The following is a 13,740-nucleotide window of genomic DNA, read 5'->3' on the forward strand; positions in this document are numbered from 1 at the left end:
CAGTACTTTACACAGCTGTCAAATCAAATACTTGATTTGACAGCAGTAAAAAGACACTACACAAATATAAGAGTATAGCAGTTACAGCAATAGTAACATAATATATTGAAAGTAATGGTACTGAATTAGCTAACATTGGATATTTCAAATTTAGAACTAAGAACTTATTAGTTAATTGAAGAAGATTCTTCCTTATTACTTTAGATTTTAGTAATGAAACCATGATATTACAAATAATAAATGCAAAAATCTATTTATAAAACCACTGGAAGTGGTTACAATATAAATAGTTACAAATGATAAATGCAAAAATCTTGTTACTATTTATAAAACCACAAGTAAAATATTTTGTTTTTGATTGTGTAAAAATAATAAAGTATTTTCTTTCAAAAATTTTTAAAGTTTTTGACCAAAGTTTCCTTATGCAGTATAAAGGAAAAAAGAAAAATTTGTTTGAATGCGACTAAGTTAGTAATAAATAAATACATGGCAAAATTTAAAAAAACGTGTTTATGGTTTTTTTTTAAACAAAAAGTATTCTTTACTCAGGTAATTTTGATTAATAAAGTTTATTTTTAAATGCTTCAATTGTTTTCAAATGATCGAAAATGATTGTTTGATACTTTAAATTAAATTGTTTAATTGCTTTTTTTATTTTATTTGTTATTATTTATTGTCACTTCATTTATTGTATATTAAACATGTACATGTTGGAAAGTAAAGGAAACATTAATAAAATAAATAAATTTAGTAAAACAACCATCATATTTATGTGATCATATTTGGGATGTAATTACATGATGCATCTGAAAACATTGTGGCTTAAATTAATTTTTTTATTTTGCTTTCTTGTCACATCTTCAAATCTATGAATTTTTTCCATAAATATCAATGATAAACGCTGAAAACTTGTTAATGTAGACCCTGCAAAAAGTTTTTAGTAGTAGTTTCATTTATTTTGCTGTTAAAAATATATACAACATAAAATAAACAAAAGGAAATGGTTGGAGCAAAAAGAAGGCATCAATTAGCCTTATCATTGAGCCCCATTACAATCGTATTTTACAAGTCCGTAAAATATTAAAAAATCTTTATAAAGCGTCAAGTATAAGTTAAGAAACAAAAAAGTACTAAAAAGTTATAAGTAAACTTAGTTAAGAAAGATATAAAATGTATAAATATATGTGTATTTCAGAGCAGATGTTTATTCTTATGTTTTGTATATAAGATCTCAGTTTATCCAATTCAAAAAAAAAGTTAAAATAGTGTTTTTCACTCTGTTTATGTGTTCTAGCGACATTTCAGGTATGTAAAGTTATGATAAGTTATAAAACATCAAAAACATCGTACTAATTTTTCCTTTTCTTTTTTTGTGATATTTCGGTCTAATTTGTCCATCTGACCATCATCAGACATAAAATAATTATTTTATACAATTATTTTATGGTCTATACAAATTAGACCAAAATATATTTCACTTATTTCACTTATTTTTTGAATTTTTCTGTCTTATTTGTTCATTTTCAGTTGTTTCAGTTATTTTTATTGTTATTATAATACTTTATATTTTGATTTATAAACAGAATGCATATTGAAAACAGGTTTTTTAAATTAAAGTGAATATCCTGTTTAAATATCATTTTATAAATAAATAAATAAATTTTATTCTTTTTTAAAAAATCCATGTGCATATTGAAAATAAAAATAAGTTTATTTATTGGTCTTAAAGGTATACACTATGTTTATTTTTATGTTTTTTTTTTTATTACATGTTTATTTTCATGTTTTTTTTTTCATTACATAATTTACACAAAGCAAAGGCTTTTTTAAAATATAATTTATACAGTGCTGAGAGGAACAGTGAATGAGATTGCATTTCTTTTAAGTCTCAACCCAATCTTTTAACTCTATAATGTCCCCTAATCAATGAGATATAAAATATTAAAATCATATTATTTATTATAAAAAAAGTTATATTAATCATGATTATTCATTCAAGGGTTAATAATCATGATTATTCATTCAATTAGGTATTCAAAAGTTATATTAATAATGATTATTCAAAAAAGTGAATTACTAGTTGTAAATGTAAGTTAAATGTTAAATTTGTTTCATTTTCATTTTTTAGATTAGAAAAAGTACTTTTTGTGTATTAAAAATTTAGTTGCAAATGTCGTGTACAACAGTTTATTCACACCCCCTCACAGAAAATTTGGCTAATGAAGTAATAGATGAATGTTATCAAAATCATTTAGAAGTAATCAAAGGAGATATTTTATGGAAACGATTTCAAGATGAATGGCCTAACCTTTTCATTACAGATGTAAAAAACAAGTGTTCTCGCAAACATGTTGTTTTCATTGGTTCATTGCATTCACCGGACATTATATTTGAGCAGATTGCTATTCTTTATTCATTACCTCGCTACTTGTGTCAATCTTTTATTTTTGTACTTCCTTATTTTCCTACTGCTACAATGGAGCGTGTTGATACAGAAGGGAGAGTTGCAACTGCTTCAACTATGGCTCGTATTCTTTCTGCAATACCATTATCAAGCCAAGGTCCTTGCCAGATAGTTATATTTGATATACATGCTTTACAAGAGCGTTTTTACTTTGGTGACACTGTTATACCAAGATTAGAATCAGCTATACCACTTTTGTTGAAAGAACTAGATAAAGCATCCCACCATAAAAAGATTTCTATTACTTTTCCTGATGATGGAGCTTATAAACGTTTCCATACAATGTTTGAGTCTAGGTATTCATTTGTTACATGTATAAAGATACGTAATGAGGATGAAAGAGTTATTAAAATTAAGGAAGGAACAATTGAAAATTACCATTGTGTTATTGTTGATGATTTAGTCATGACAGGTGAGACATTGATAGAGTGTGCAAAAGTATTGAAAGATTCTGGTGCTCTTTCAGTGAGCGCATATGTAACTCATGCTGTTTTCCCAAAAGACTCTTGGAAAAGATTTACAAAAACAGATCTATTTGAAACGTTTTATATCACTGATACTATACCACATGCAAGAGAAATTTCTAAGCACAGACCATTTAAATTGCTTTCAATATCAAAGATTATTTCAAAAATTCTACAATCTTAATGAAAAAACTAAAATATTTTAAAACTTAAATATTAAAAAAGCTTCAGTTATATATTAAAAACTTTGAACCTCTTGTGCAACTTCTTATGTATGGCATCATTACTAAAAAATAAAATATTTACAAAATTTAGCCTTAACAATTTAACTATAATTTGTTTAATTTTTTCTTATTTTTTCTTAAATAAATTCATGAATGAGTTTCAATACACTATAAACCACTTATTATTTTGATATTTTTATACAGTATTTATTATTTTTATGCGACATATATTCATTATGTTAATTTTGCATGTTACTTTAATGATATTGCTATTTATTCTTATTGTTCATTACATATCTATCAAATTGATTTTTTGAAAAAATATGATTTATTGAAAAAAGATAATTAACATTTAAGAAATCATTTGTAATGCTAGAATTTCTTTAGTTAATAGAATAATTTTAAATAATTTTTTTAAGAAGCAAAATTCTCTTTTAAAAATAAGAGTACACACACACACACACACACATATATATATATATATATATATATATATATATATATATATATATATATATATATATATATATATATATATATATTATATATATATATTTCGAAAAATTGTTTGCTTTGAGAGTATGGAGTAGGTACCAGCAATTTTTGGTATTAAGTTGCTTCAAGCTGGAGCAGATTGTTTATAAGAAAATAAAAGTTGACTCAAAAATAAACAAAAAATCTAAAGTTAACTAGTAGCTATCTTATTTAAAAAATAAGTTTGAAAAATCAACATAAATAAACCGCTTTAAAGACACCATTTTTTGTAGAATTTCAAAGAAATGCGTCATTAAAAATAAATGTAAAATTTCCTTCAGATTATTATTTTTTTGCATTAAGTTAATGTTTTCAAGCTAAAAATATGTTGCTATATTTTTGGAAAGCAAAAGTATAGCATTAGTGATAATTTTTTTAAAGACCTCTAGTGATAATAAATTTAAAATATAAAATTTTGTGCAATATGTAATTTTTTGGAAAAATTAAAAAAAAAAACTCTTTAGTAAATTGTTGATTTGGTTGGCAATTGTTGATGGCAAGTAATTTATATTGGTTATAAACATGTTTTAAGTTAAATTATTGCATAGAAATTATGTTCAATGGTCTTGAAGCAACCCCTTATAACATTTTTATAACCTAAAAATTAAAGTGAGCAAAAGTTATATTGAATATTATAAAGTATTTTATGTTTTGAATATTTCATGTTTTAGGAATGAAATTGTTTGCTGTTTTTTTAATTCATATTTAAGTAATTTGTTATTGTTTTACTGATAATTTTATTTGCGTATATTATTTTTTTATATTTCTTAAAGTTAAAAATGAAATTTATATTCTTGAAATTAAAAATAAAGACTGTGTTATTACAGACATAAAATGAGTAAAAGAAAGACATTGGTGGTTGGTGTTGGACTAACTAAGTATTTAAATTGAAATTTTTTTTTTCAAAACCAAAATGGGTATTCAAATATAGAAAAGTTTGATAGCTACCCTCAGTCTCATTAGAAGAAAATCCTGAACACTAAACAAGCAGGAGACTGCTATCACTCTGACTACTATCCCAATGAGAGACTTTCACCCTATCACTCAGTGACTCTTACACCCAGTGAAGGGTGTAATCTCCCGCTTCTAGGAGGAAGACTCCTAGTAGCGGGAGATTACCCTCCACACTCAGTGGAGGGAGACTACTCTTAACTTGACTGCTACTCAGTGAAACAGTCTACTCTGACCTGCTTTAAAATTGCTGTAAATGATAGAAGTTCTCCTTTTTTTTCTTTTCATTTTTATTTACTTAACAACTAATTGTTAAAAGTTTTTAAATTCTTGTTTCAATAAGATCCCCCTTGTTACTTTAATAATTCTAACTTTTGGTATGTATTTGTTGTATATTTAAACTTGTTTTGTTATCTAGATTTGTTAAGCCACATTCAAAAAATTGGGATTATCCAGGTAAAACATTTAATTTGTCACACTGTACCTTTCCATTTGTATACTTTAAAAACAGTAACATATAGACAATTGAATTAACATTATTTTGTGTTGATCAATGGATATTTGTTATTTTTGTCATTGTGTGATTGTGTTTTAACACATCAACAATAATTCATTAGTCAGAAAAATTCTAAAAATATTCAGTTTTTGAGGTCAAATAATTTTGCTATTTTGTTCCAGTTCAAAATTCTTTTATATATACTGGCATACATAAGGCAGTCATATATGTTAATTGCAGCAATAATTATAATTCTTTAACAGTCTTTTAAGGGTCAGTGCAGAGACTTCCAGAATGGTGTGTGCTTTTTAATAATAAATTTTATAAATAAATTCAAAAAAAGAAAAGAAAAAAAAAAAGAAAAAAGAAAAGGTTTTAATAGAAGTTTTTTTAAGAAAAATAAATAACATAAGAGCAAAGAGACTGAAGAAAACAAAAAAAAAGAAGTGAAAAAGCAAGAAACATTAACATAAAATTAAAACCAAAAAAGAAACAAAAGAAAAAAAAATAAGACAACTAAAATAAAAAGTTAAAATAAAAAAATAAAAAAATAGTTAAAGAAAAATAAAATATAGAAATACATTTTTAAAAAAACGAAAAAGAAAATTTTATACTTTTATTCATTTTTGTGAATTGTATTATACAATGCATTGTATTATACAATTCAAATCCGGAGTCGTTTTTGGGACTCTGCATCCCTGATATATAGAATTAGTATATATCAGGGATGCAGAGTCTTTCTAGTTTTTGGAATCCAGGAACTTTAAAAATATAAAAAAGTTTTTGGGCTACTAATTGGGAAAAAATCAAGACTTATAGGTCAGAAAACAATCAATTTTTGAACCCAGAGTCCTTAGGTATAATTGCAGCAAGGACTCTTGGACTCCAGGACTCTGGGCTTAAAAACAATAATTTCCAAGTCATCAAGTACCATAAATTTTTTTCTTATAGTAGATTATTAATCAACCAACATGTTTAGAGCTTCTGGACACCAGAGACCATGAAAAAATAAAGTTATAAAAGCTGGAGTCCTTTTGGGGCTCTGCATCCCTGGTATATATTGTTACTGTTTATGTTGTCCATGTATTTGATTTATATTTTGCTATGCTTTGCTTCATTATTATTTAGTTATTATATTAATAAATTTATATCATTATAGTTATTAATAAAATAAAAATTAAAAAATAGCAATATAATAATCTCTTATATTGTTTATATTGTCATAAATTTTTGTACGTTGTTAATTTTATTATGAATTTTTATGCATTGTTTACATTGTTTTATTTTTTTTTTTACATTCTTGTGTATTGTTCATTGGGCATTGTTGTGTATTGCTCATATTGTCATGTTTTTTAGTGCGTTAATTGTATTGTCCTGTATTTTTTTCTTTCTTTTTGTTGATTAAATGTTTGTCAGACGTTTTTAAAGTTGTATATATTTTTAAAACTGTATGTCTAGTAAATATTATCTACTTGTGTTATACACATATAGATATACACATTATGTATGTATACATTTATATGTGAGTGTATGTAGACATATGTGTGCATGCATGTGTATATGTTTGTATTAGGGTTATAACTAAAATATCTGTACAAAATTTTTTAATCTCCTGTCTTTTTTCTATCTTTTTCTCCCAAAGTATATCATGTTGGGCCTCAAAAGAAGTGAAATTGTATAGAGATTTAATAAATAACTTTTTCAAATGAAACTTTCTTAAGAAAGATATCGTTAAAAAATGTCTTAAAAAGTGCCTTTTTTCTAATCTTATTTTAAAATGTTAGTTTTTTTTACAATAATTCAAAGAAGATGATTTTTTTTGAAAGCTTTAAATTTTTTTTTAATTTTCTATGAAATTGCGCTTCTTTTGATACCCAACTTGATATACTTTTGGAAAGAAATATTTTTGGTAATAAATGGCACCACTTTTTTATGAATTGAACGATTACAAATAAATGTAATTTTCTTAATCAGTATTAAAATGTTTATTTATTCCTACTACAGGCCAAAAAATTACTTTTTTGTCATAACTCTAGTGTGTATGTATATCTTGATATATGTTATGTTATGTATGTTTGTGTATGCCTGTAACAATTAAGTTTTTTACTTTTTTTCAAGTTAAATTGTTTTATTATTAATTTCAATTTTATTATTTATCCTATTTTCTTGTTTTCAAATTAAATAATTATTATATTTCATTATTAGTTGTTTTATTTTATTAGTTTTTAACTGTTTATAATTATCAAACTTTGTATATATAGCTATTGTGTTTATAAAAACAAGTAACTTATTATTTTTATTATTATTTTTATTTTTATTACTCTAACCATTATTATTTTAATCATTGTTATTAGGTGTTTATTTAATGTTTGTAATATTACTATTTGTAAACAACTTTGAAATGTAACCACAAACTATTTCAGAAATATATTGATTGATTGATTTAAGTTAATGAGACTAATAACTCAATGAGATTTTTTTTACTATATTTTAAAAATTTAAGAACAGTAAAAAACTTTCTTCAATTAGGAGTAAGATTGTAAATAATGCTGGATAATCCAGTCGACTTTGGTTGGTTTTCTATATAAATTATTCAAAATTTACATAAGTAGTTAGATAGCTAATAATTTATCATGGCAATGCAAACAGTTCTGATTTCTTGTTTGATACTTTGTTAGTTTAAAAATATAAAACATTTATTATTAAAGAAAATGTGGCAATACTTATGGAATAACCCAGCAATTGTTATTGCTGTGTTATAGCATGTTTCAAGAAAAAAAGAGACATTTTTAATTTTTTTCTCTAATTGTAAAAAGTTATCTAGAGTAAATTTGGGGCAAACTAATCACGCTTCACTAATCACTGATTAAAATAATAAAATAAAACTGAAACAAACAAGAGTATTTTAAAAATAAAACCACTATTAGAAAAGGAATTTTCTTTTATTTGAATATGACATTATTATGACATATTGTTAATTATATATTGTCATAATAATAAGTTTATTTCCAGTTTAATTTGTCTACCAGTTGTAGACAAGTGAAACTGTTGCTTTGTGACAAGAATGTTAGGTCCTAGGCACCAATACCACAGCCTTAACCATCATTTTTTAAATCAGCTACAACAGATTCTGCTTAACTGATTGTACTAGCTTCAAGGTTTGATGAGTATAAAGCACAAAAGTTTTCCCAAGAGAAAAGCTAGTCTCTTGTTATAAAATAATAAAATATTCTAAAAGTTGTCAACCAAAGAACTTGGTATTCGAGTAATTCCATGTAAAAGGAGAACACTTATTCCACCCGCCTCTTAGATTTTCTTCTAAATTTAATCAGTGGAACCCATCACTGGTTTAAATTTATTTTAACCAGCAGTATCACTAGTATCTATTAATGGACATGGTAATTACTGAACCTGGTAATGTAACCAGACACTGTTGGCATGTGGCAGGTATAGTGATAGACACCATCATTATCAATGAAAATGGAAAATTTAAGCTTCAAACTCCAAATGTTTCAAAATTTAAAACACTTTAATAAAAATTTTTGCAAATGCCCACTATATAGATTTTCTAGCTTTTTCATGAAGAATTTTCTAATGACAGAAAATGACTAAAAATTGGTTCCTGACCATTTCTGAAGGTGCTGAATTCAAAGATGTAAAGAACTGTTTTTGATTTTAAAATAGTCAGTCAAATTTTTTGTTTTAAATTTTTGGGTTACACTTTCACTGATTTTTTAAATAGGCTAACCCTTTTTGTGAAAAAAGTGATTTTAGACTATCTTAATACAAACAACAGTTTATGTCTCTTCAAGCAAAAACAAGTTTACAAACAAAATTAACTTCTACTAAAAATTTTTGTAAGTATACATATAAATATAATATGATAATTTTACATATAGTTCAATTTTTCATATACAAAATGAGATATTTTAAACATCTCTTTTTGTATATGAAATTTTTTTTAAATTTAATAGAGGCAACTTCAAGAATTAAGTTTAATCCATAATAACAAAACAAATATATTTGTTTTGGCAATTTTAAAATCAAAAAATTAGGATCAAAAATATTTAATTCTGTTATTTTCTTTTTATCTTTAGATTCAGCAGCTTCAAAATTAGTCAGATAACAATTTTTTAACTTTTTTTCTTGCTAGAATTTAAATTTTTAATGAATAAGTAATAAAAGCTAAAAAATCAATAATGGAGAATGTAGGCTTAAATAGGGAATATTCAGTTTAAATATTAAATTGACATATCTTTATAATGCTTCAAGGAACCAAAACAATATTTTGTATTAAGTTGGCTCAACATCTCTTTTATTTGAAAAAAATTTTAAATCCATGAGACTTATGCAACTCCGAGAGGCAATGAAACTGAAATAATGGTACGAAAACAAAAGGTTCTTTTTTTCTTTTTTAAAAATTAAAAAATAACTAAAATATCTAAAATTTTGAATTATGTTGTTATGTAATTTAAACCAGTTTTTCACTAGAATTTCAATCAATTATGGGTGTTTTAGGCTGATTTTTAGACCATTTGAGAACTCAAATTTTACATATTTTTCAAGTTTTATTAATAGGAACAACCGGTTAAAATTTGAAGAAAATTTAAGGAGGTGGTTAAAAAATTTTTATGCTACTTTCACATGGAAATTCTTCTCAAAAGTTGAGGAGAAGCAAAGCAACTCAAATTAACTGAATAAAAAAACAAATTTAAATCTGAATAAAAACAAATTTACCTTATAAAAATTGTCTTGTAAATTGTATTGGTTTTTATTGTTTTGGTGATACTATTGTTTTGGTGTACTGATTTTAATTTAAATTATATAATTAACTAAATTTACATACAAATTAAATAAACAATATAATTAATATAGGATCTAAAATACTGTCTAGATAATCCCCAGTTTTAATACGTTTCCATTTTATACTGCAATTAATTGCTTTTTTGTTTTGTTTGTTTATTTAATTGCAAAGATAACTTGAATTCTGTGACATGATGTATGGTCGCACTTAGATGAGTGGTCACACATCTTAATTTTTGGAAACATTAAAAAAAAGATTTATTTATATCTGTTTACTAATCTTCTATAACTTGTATTATACTTTCATTGGTGTTAAACTAGTTATTGTGTCCTGACATATTTACTTTTCAACAAGTCATGTCATATGCGGTAGTGGTGTAGTGGTAGAGCGCTCGCTAATGCGGTAGTGGTGTAGTGGTAGAGCGCTTGCTTCATAAACGAGAGGTTCCGAGTTCGATCCCCACCATGTCCCTGGTAGTACCGCGCTTAACTTGTTTCTCCGAGCAGCGGCCTTGTTCGTCAAGGTTCGTGTTTCGGAGTTATAGAGTTGAGAGAGGGTTATAACCACAATTAAGTAGCCTCCTCATCTGTAGTGGCCTTCTGGGCCTTGGGGAGGTGAAATACCAAAAAAAAAAATATATATATATATTTTAAGGAGTTCAATGAAAATAATCATATTTGATGTGTTGTGTATATTCCTTTAGAAATTGGCTTGGAAGCTGCTAGAAATGCTTTAGAGGATGCTGGTATTAATTACCAACTTGTAGATGCTGTTGTTGTTAGTCATGTCTATGGTGAATCTACATCTGGTATGATTTTAAAATTACAATAATAAAAAACACAATAATAATGTAAAAGAAAAAAAAATGATTAAATGTTTTGTGAAAGCAAGTTTCTAATTAAAGTAATTAAAGTATTTATTTTTATATAAAATTATTTAACAGTTAAATAATTATTCAAAGTGCAAAATTTTTTTTTTAGGTTTTAAAAATACACAAGTATTTTTATAAAAATTTTTCAAAAATGTTTTTATTTACCAATATGAATATATGAGGCATTGCGAAGGAAAGGGGCACACCAACCAATTTTCGAAAATCCGTTTTCTTTAATTATTTTTTACTTTAGTCTGTCATCTACAATATAACACATGATCAACGTGTCAGTGGGCCTATTTTTGACTGAAAATCAATCAAATATCAGTCTAGAAACTTCAAATGCGATTTAGGGAGCGTTCAAAAACCATGTGGTAGCTTAGGGGGGAGGAGGGGTTTGAAAAAAACCACCAACTACCACAGAGGGGGAGGGGGTGTAAACTCTTCTACCACGTGGTAAGAAAAAGTGTAATTTTGCACGCTTACTCAAAACTTGATTTTGGTTGGTGTGCCCTTTTCGTTCGCAATGCTTCATATAATGATTGCAGTGTGGAATATTTGAAATCACAAACTTTTACTCTTGAATAATTCCATGTCAATTCATCCAGAAAATTTTAAAAATGTCACCATATGTCTCAGATTTTGCTTCTGGTTCCAAGAAAATTTTAGCTTCTGGTTCCAAGAAGATCCTGAAATATGATCAATTTTACTTTTAACAGGTCTTGGCCAGGCCCCTTATTTCCCCTCAGAATTGTGACCTTTGTTTAAAGGTTCCAAGTCACATAGCTTTAAAAATATTTGATCTTTTTACTTAAAATTTTGTGCCTGGCTATTCTCAGGGGTGAAGAATCCGATAACATAATCAGAAATATAAAAAATTATTATTAAATACTTGTAATTATTAATTTAAATAAGTTTAGGCAATTTTTATATACCTGATTTTGATGCTCAAGAAACCCATGTGGCCTTGATGATATCAAAAAAAAAAAAATTCCATGTCATTCAATAATCTTCAATAATCTTTCCGAAAACATAAGAAATTTAATCTGCAAGTATGTGGATTTCCATATATGGATAACAGGCCACAGGCCCCACATTTTTGTAGCGGAATCTTGCAATACATTTTTCACTGCCTTTCAGACTAGCTGGAGCTCTGAAACTTTCGGCATTTTTGTAGTGCCGATAAATGTACATTTTAAAATTGTTTTTAGGGATCAAGTCACTAGGGGAGGGGGCATGTACCCTACTTTTTTGAGCGGAATCTTGAGACGGATTTTTCACTACCTCCCAGATATGCTGGAGCTCTGAAACTTTCGACATTTTTGTAGTCCTGATGAATGTGTGTTAAAATTGTTTCCAGGGCAGACAACCCTTATTTTGGATTTTATTGCCCCACTTATTTTCTCAAAAAAGAAAAAAATTTCTTTAACAAAGTTAAGATAACTTTGAAGACTTTGTCTTATTTATACTTGTTCCGTTTTATTTAATTATTTACAAAATAAAATACAAAAAAATAAACTGTCAAGATTTTGTTAATATTTGCTTAGATGCATCAATGGTCAAAGTATACAAACGCCCAGTTGTTGTTACAGGTGCATCGATGCTATAAATTGTGTTTGTAATTGGAACCCAAAACTCCTCTGCTCTAGATGACCAGAAAAGTTTGTTAAAAGAACCGCGTGGGTGCATAAATGTTACCATAATATCTTGCTCAATATTATCTATTTCATTTATCATACCAATCCATTGAAACAAATCATATTTACAAAGAATAAATTCACTAAATTTCAATGTATTGATGTTAATTTGCTGATCAGGCTGAGATCTTTGAATACCAGAAAAAGAAAAAATGCCTGTTATATTAACATCACTTGTTTGTTTAAAGCTAATAATATCTATAGATTCTGGGTTAAATTGATGATAGCTCCTAGTTCCAGGAATTGTTCTACTTAGCTGAAAACGTGTTTTCAAAGTGGTGCGCAATTCTGTCAGTCTTTCTTTTTCAATCTTGAAAAAAAAATCCCTTTAATATTGTTTGTACAGTAGTCAAACATTTTATTAGAATTCAATATCTGGTCATTTGTGGGCCTTTGTAGACTTGCATTTGCAGTTAGTCGTTTTATAGTGCCACCAATACCATCACATGGTGACTTACCATGACTTGTAGCAAAAAATGTCCACCCTGCATCAATGTCAAAATCATCTTTATGGAGACAGATATTGTAAAGGTTTTTGTGGTTTTTATACTGTGCAGCACAACCGTCTGAAAAATAAAGGTTCTTTGAAATGTTAGGATGATATTCTTTTAAATAATAAACTATTTATGTCTGAACTTCATTATGTCATACACAAAACCAGTGTTGTGCTCATTGTCTTCTGACATGAAGCAAAACTATTTTTTTTTAAGCTGGTCATTTTCGTTTAATAAATAGAGGGCAACTGGGTGTAATGTGCATTGAGTTTTGCACCAATGATAATTTTGGATTTCATCTTGAATTACAAGTGTGTAGTTTTCTGAAAAGTCACCTAAGACAATACAGCAGTCAACTTTTCCTTTTGTTGCCTTAGGTATCTTGCTTGACATTTTGCAATGTAGGAATGAGTTGTTAACTTGTTTATTGCCTCTGATAATATCAATTTGTATTCTTCAATTGCTGTTGTCTGACAGATCAATGTTGTTCTGTCTGTTTTCTGCCACTGATTAAATGACACCTCCTTGTCATTGTCATTGTCAATTAACTATGCATCCAGAAACTTGTTTAAAGAAATTATACCTGGACAGTTTGGACACCAATGAATCATGCACTCGTTACTTGTCACATCACAAACAACTTTCATCATCAGATCTTTGTAAGTGCAATTTAATTGTATAGTGTTGGTCAAGAGTATTGTATTTTGATGGTGGGTACATACACAAACAGAGTGAGTCCCT

The 13,740-nt window shown here is 26.8% G+C and overlaps 2 protein-coding genes across 3 annotated transcripts in view; both read left to right on the plus strand.

The window, feature by feature from the left end:
* Positions 1-2,119: 2,119 nt before the first annotated feature.
* On the plus strand, positions 2,120-3,254 carry LOC136084663 (uncharacterized). Its single transcript, XM_065805089.1, has one exon. It carries the CDS (start codon positions 2,171-2,173, stop codon positions 3,110-3,112), a length of 942 nt encoding a protein of 313 aa, XP_065661161.1. The 5' UTR covers positions 2,120-2,170; the 3' UTR covers positions 3,113-3,254.
* Positions 3,255-4,439: 1,185 nt separating this feature from the next.
* LOC100208841 (sterol carrier protein 2) overlaps positions 4,440-13,740 on the plus strand; it is a 43,791-nt gene continuing 34,490 nt past the window's right edge. For both annotated transcript variants that reach the window (XM_065805090.1, XM_065805091.1), the window contains exons 1-3: positions 4,440-4,564; positions 5,056-5,093; positions 10,641-10,745. In XM_065805090.1, coding sequence (XP_065661162.1) covers positions 4,521-4,564; positions 5,056-5,093; positions 10,641-10,745 — 187 coding nt within the window. In that variant the 5' untranslated portion in view covers positions 4,440-4,520. The remainder of the gene's footprint in view (positions 4,565-5,055; positions 5,094-10,640; positions 10,746-13,740) is intronic.

The sequence above is a fragment of the Hydra vulgaris genome, chromosome 09, assembly GCF_038396675.1.
Source record: "Hydra vulgaris chromosome 09, alternate assembly HydraT2T_AEP".
NCBI lineage: Eukaryota > Metazoa > Cnidaria > Hydrozoa > Anthoathecata > Hydridae > Hydra > Hydra vulgaris.

What these genes read in the sequence shown, in the direction of transcription:
- LOC136084663 (XM_065805089.1), top strand. Translation starts at nt 2,171, where the DNA reads ATGTCGTGTACAACAGTTTATTCACACCCCCTCACAGAAAATTTGGCT.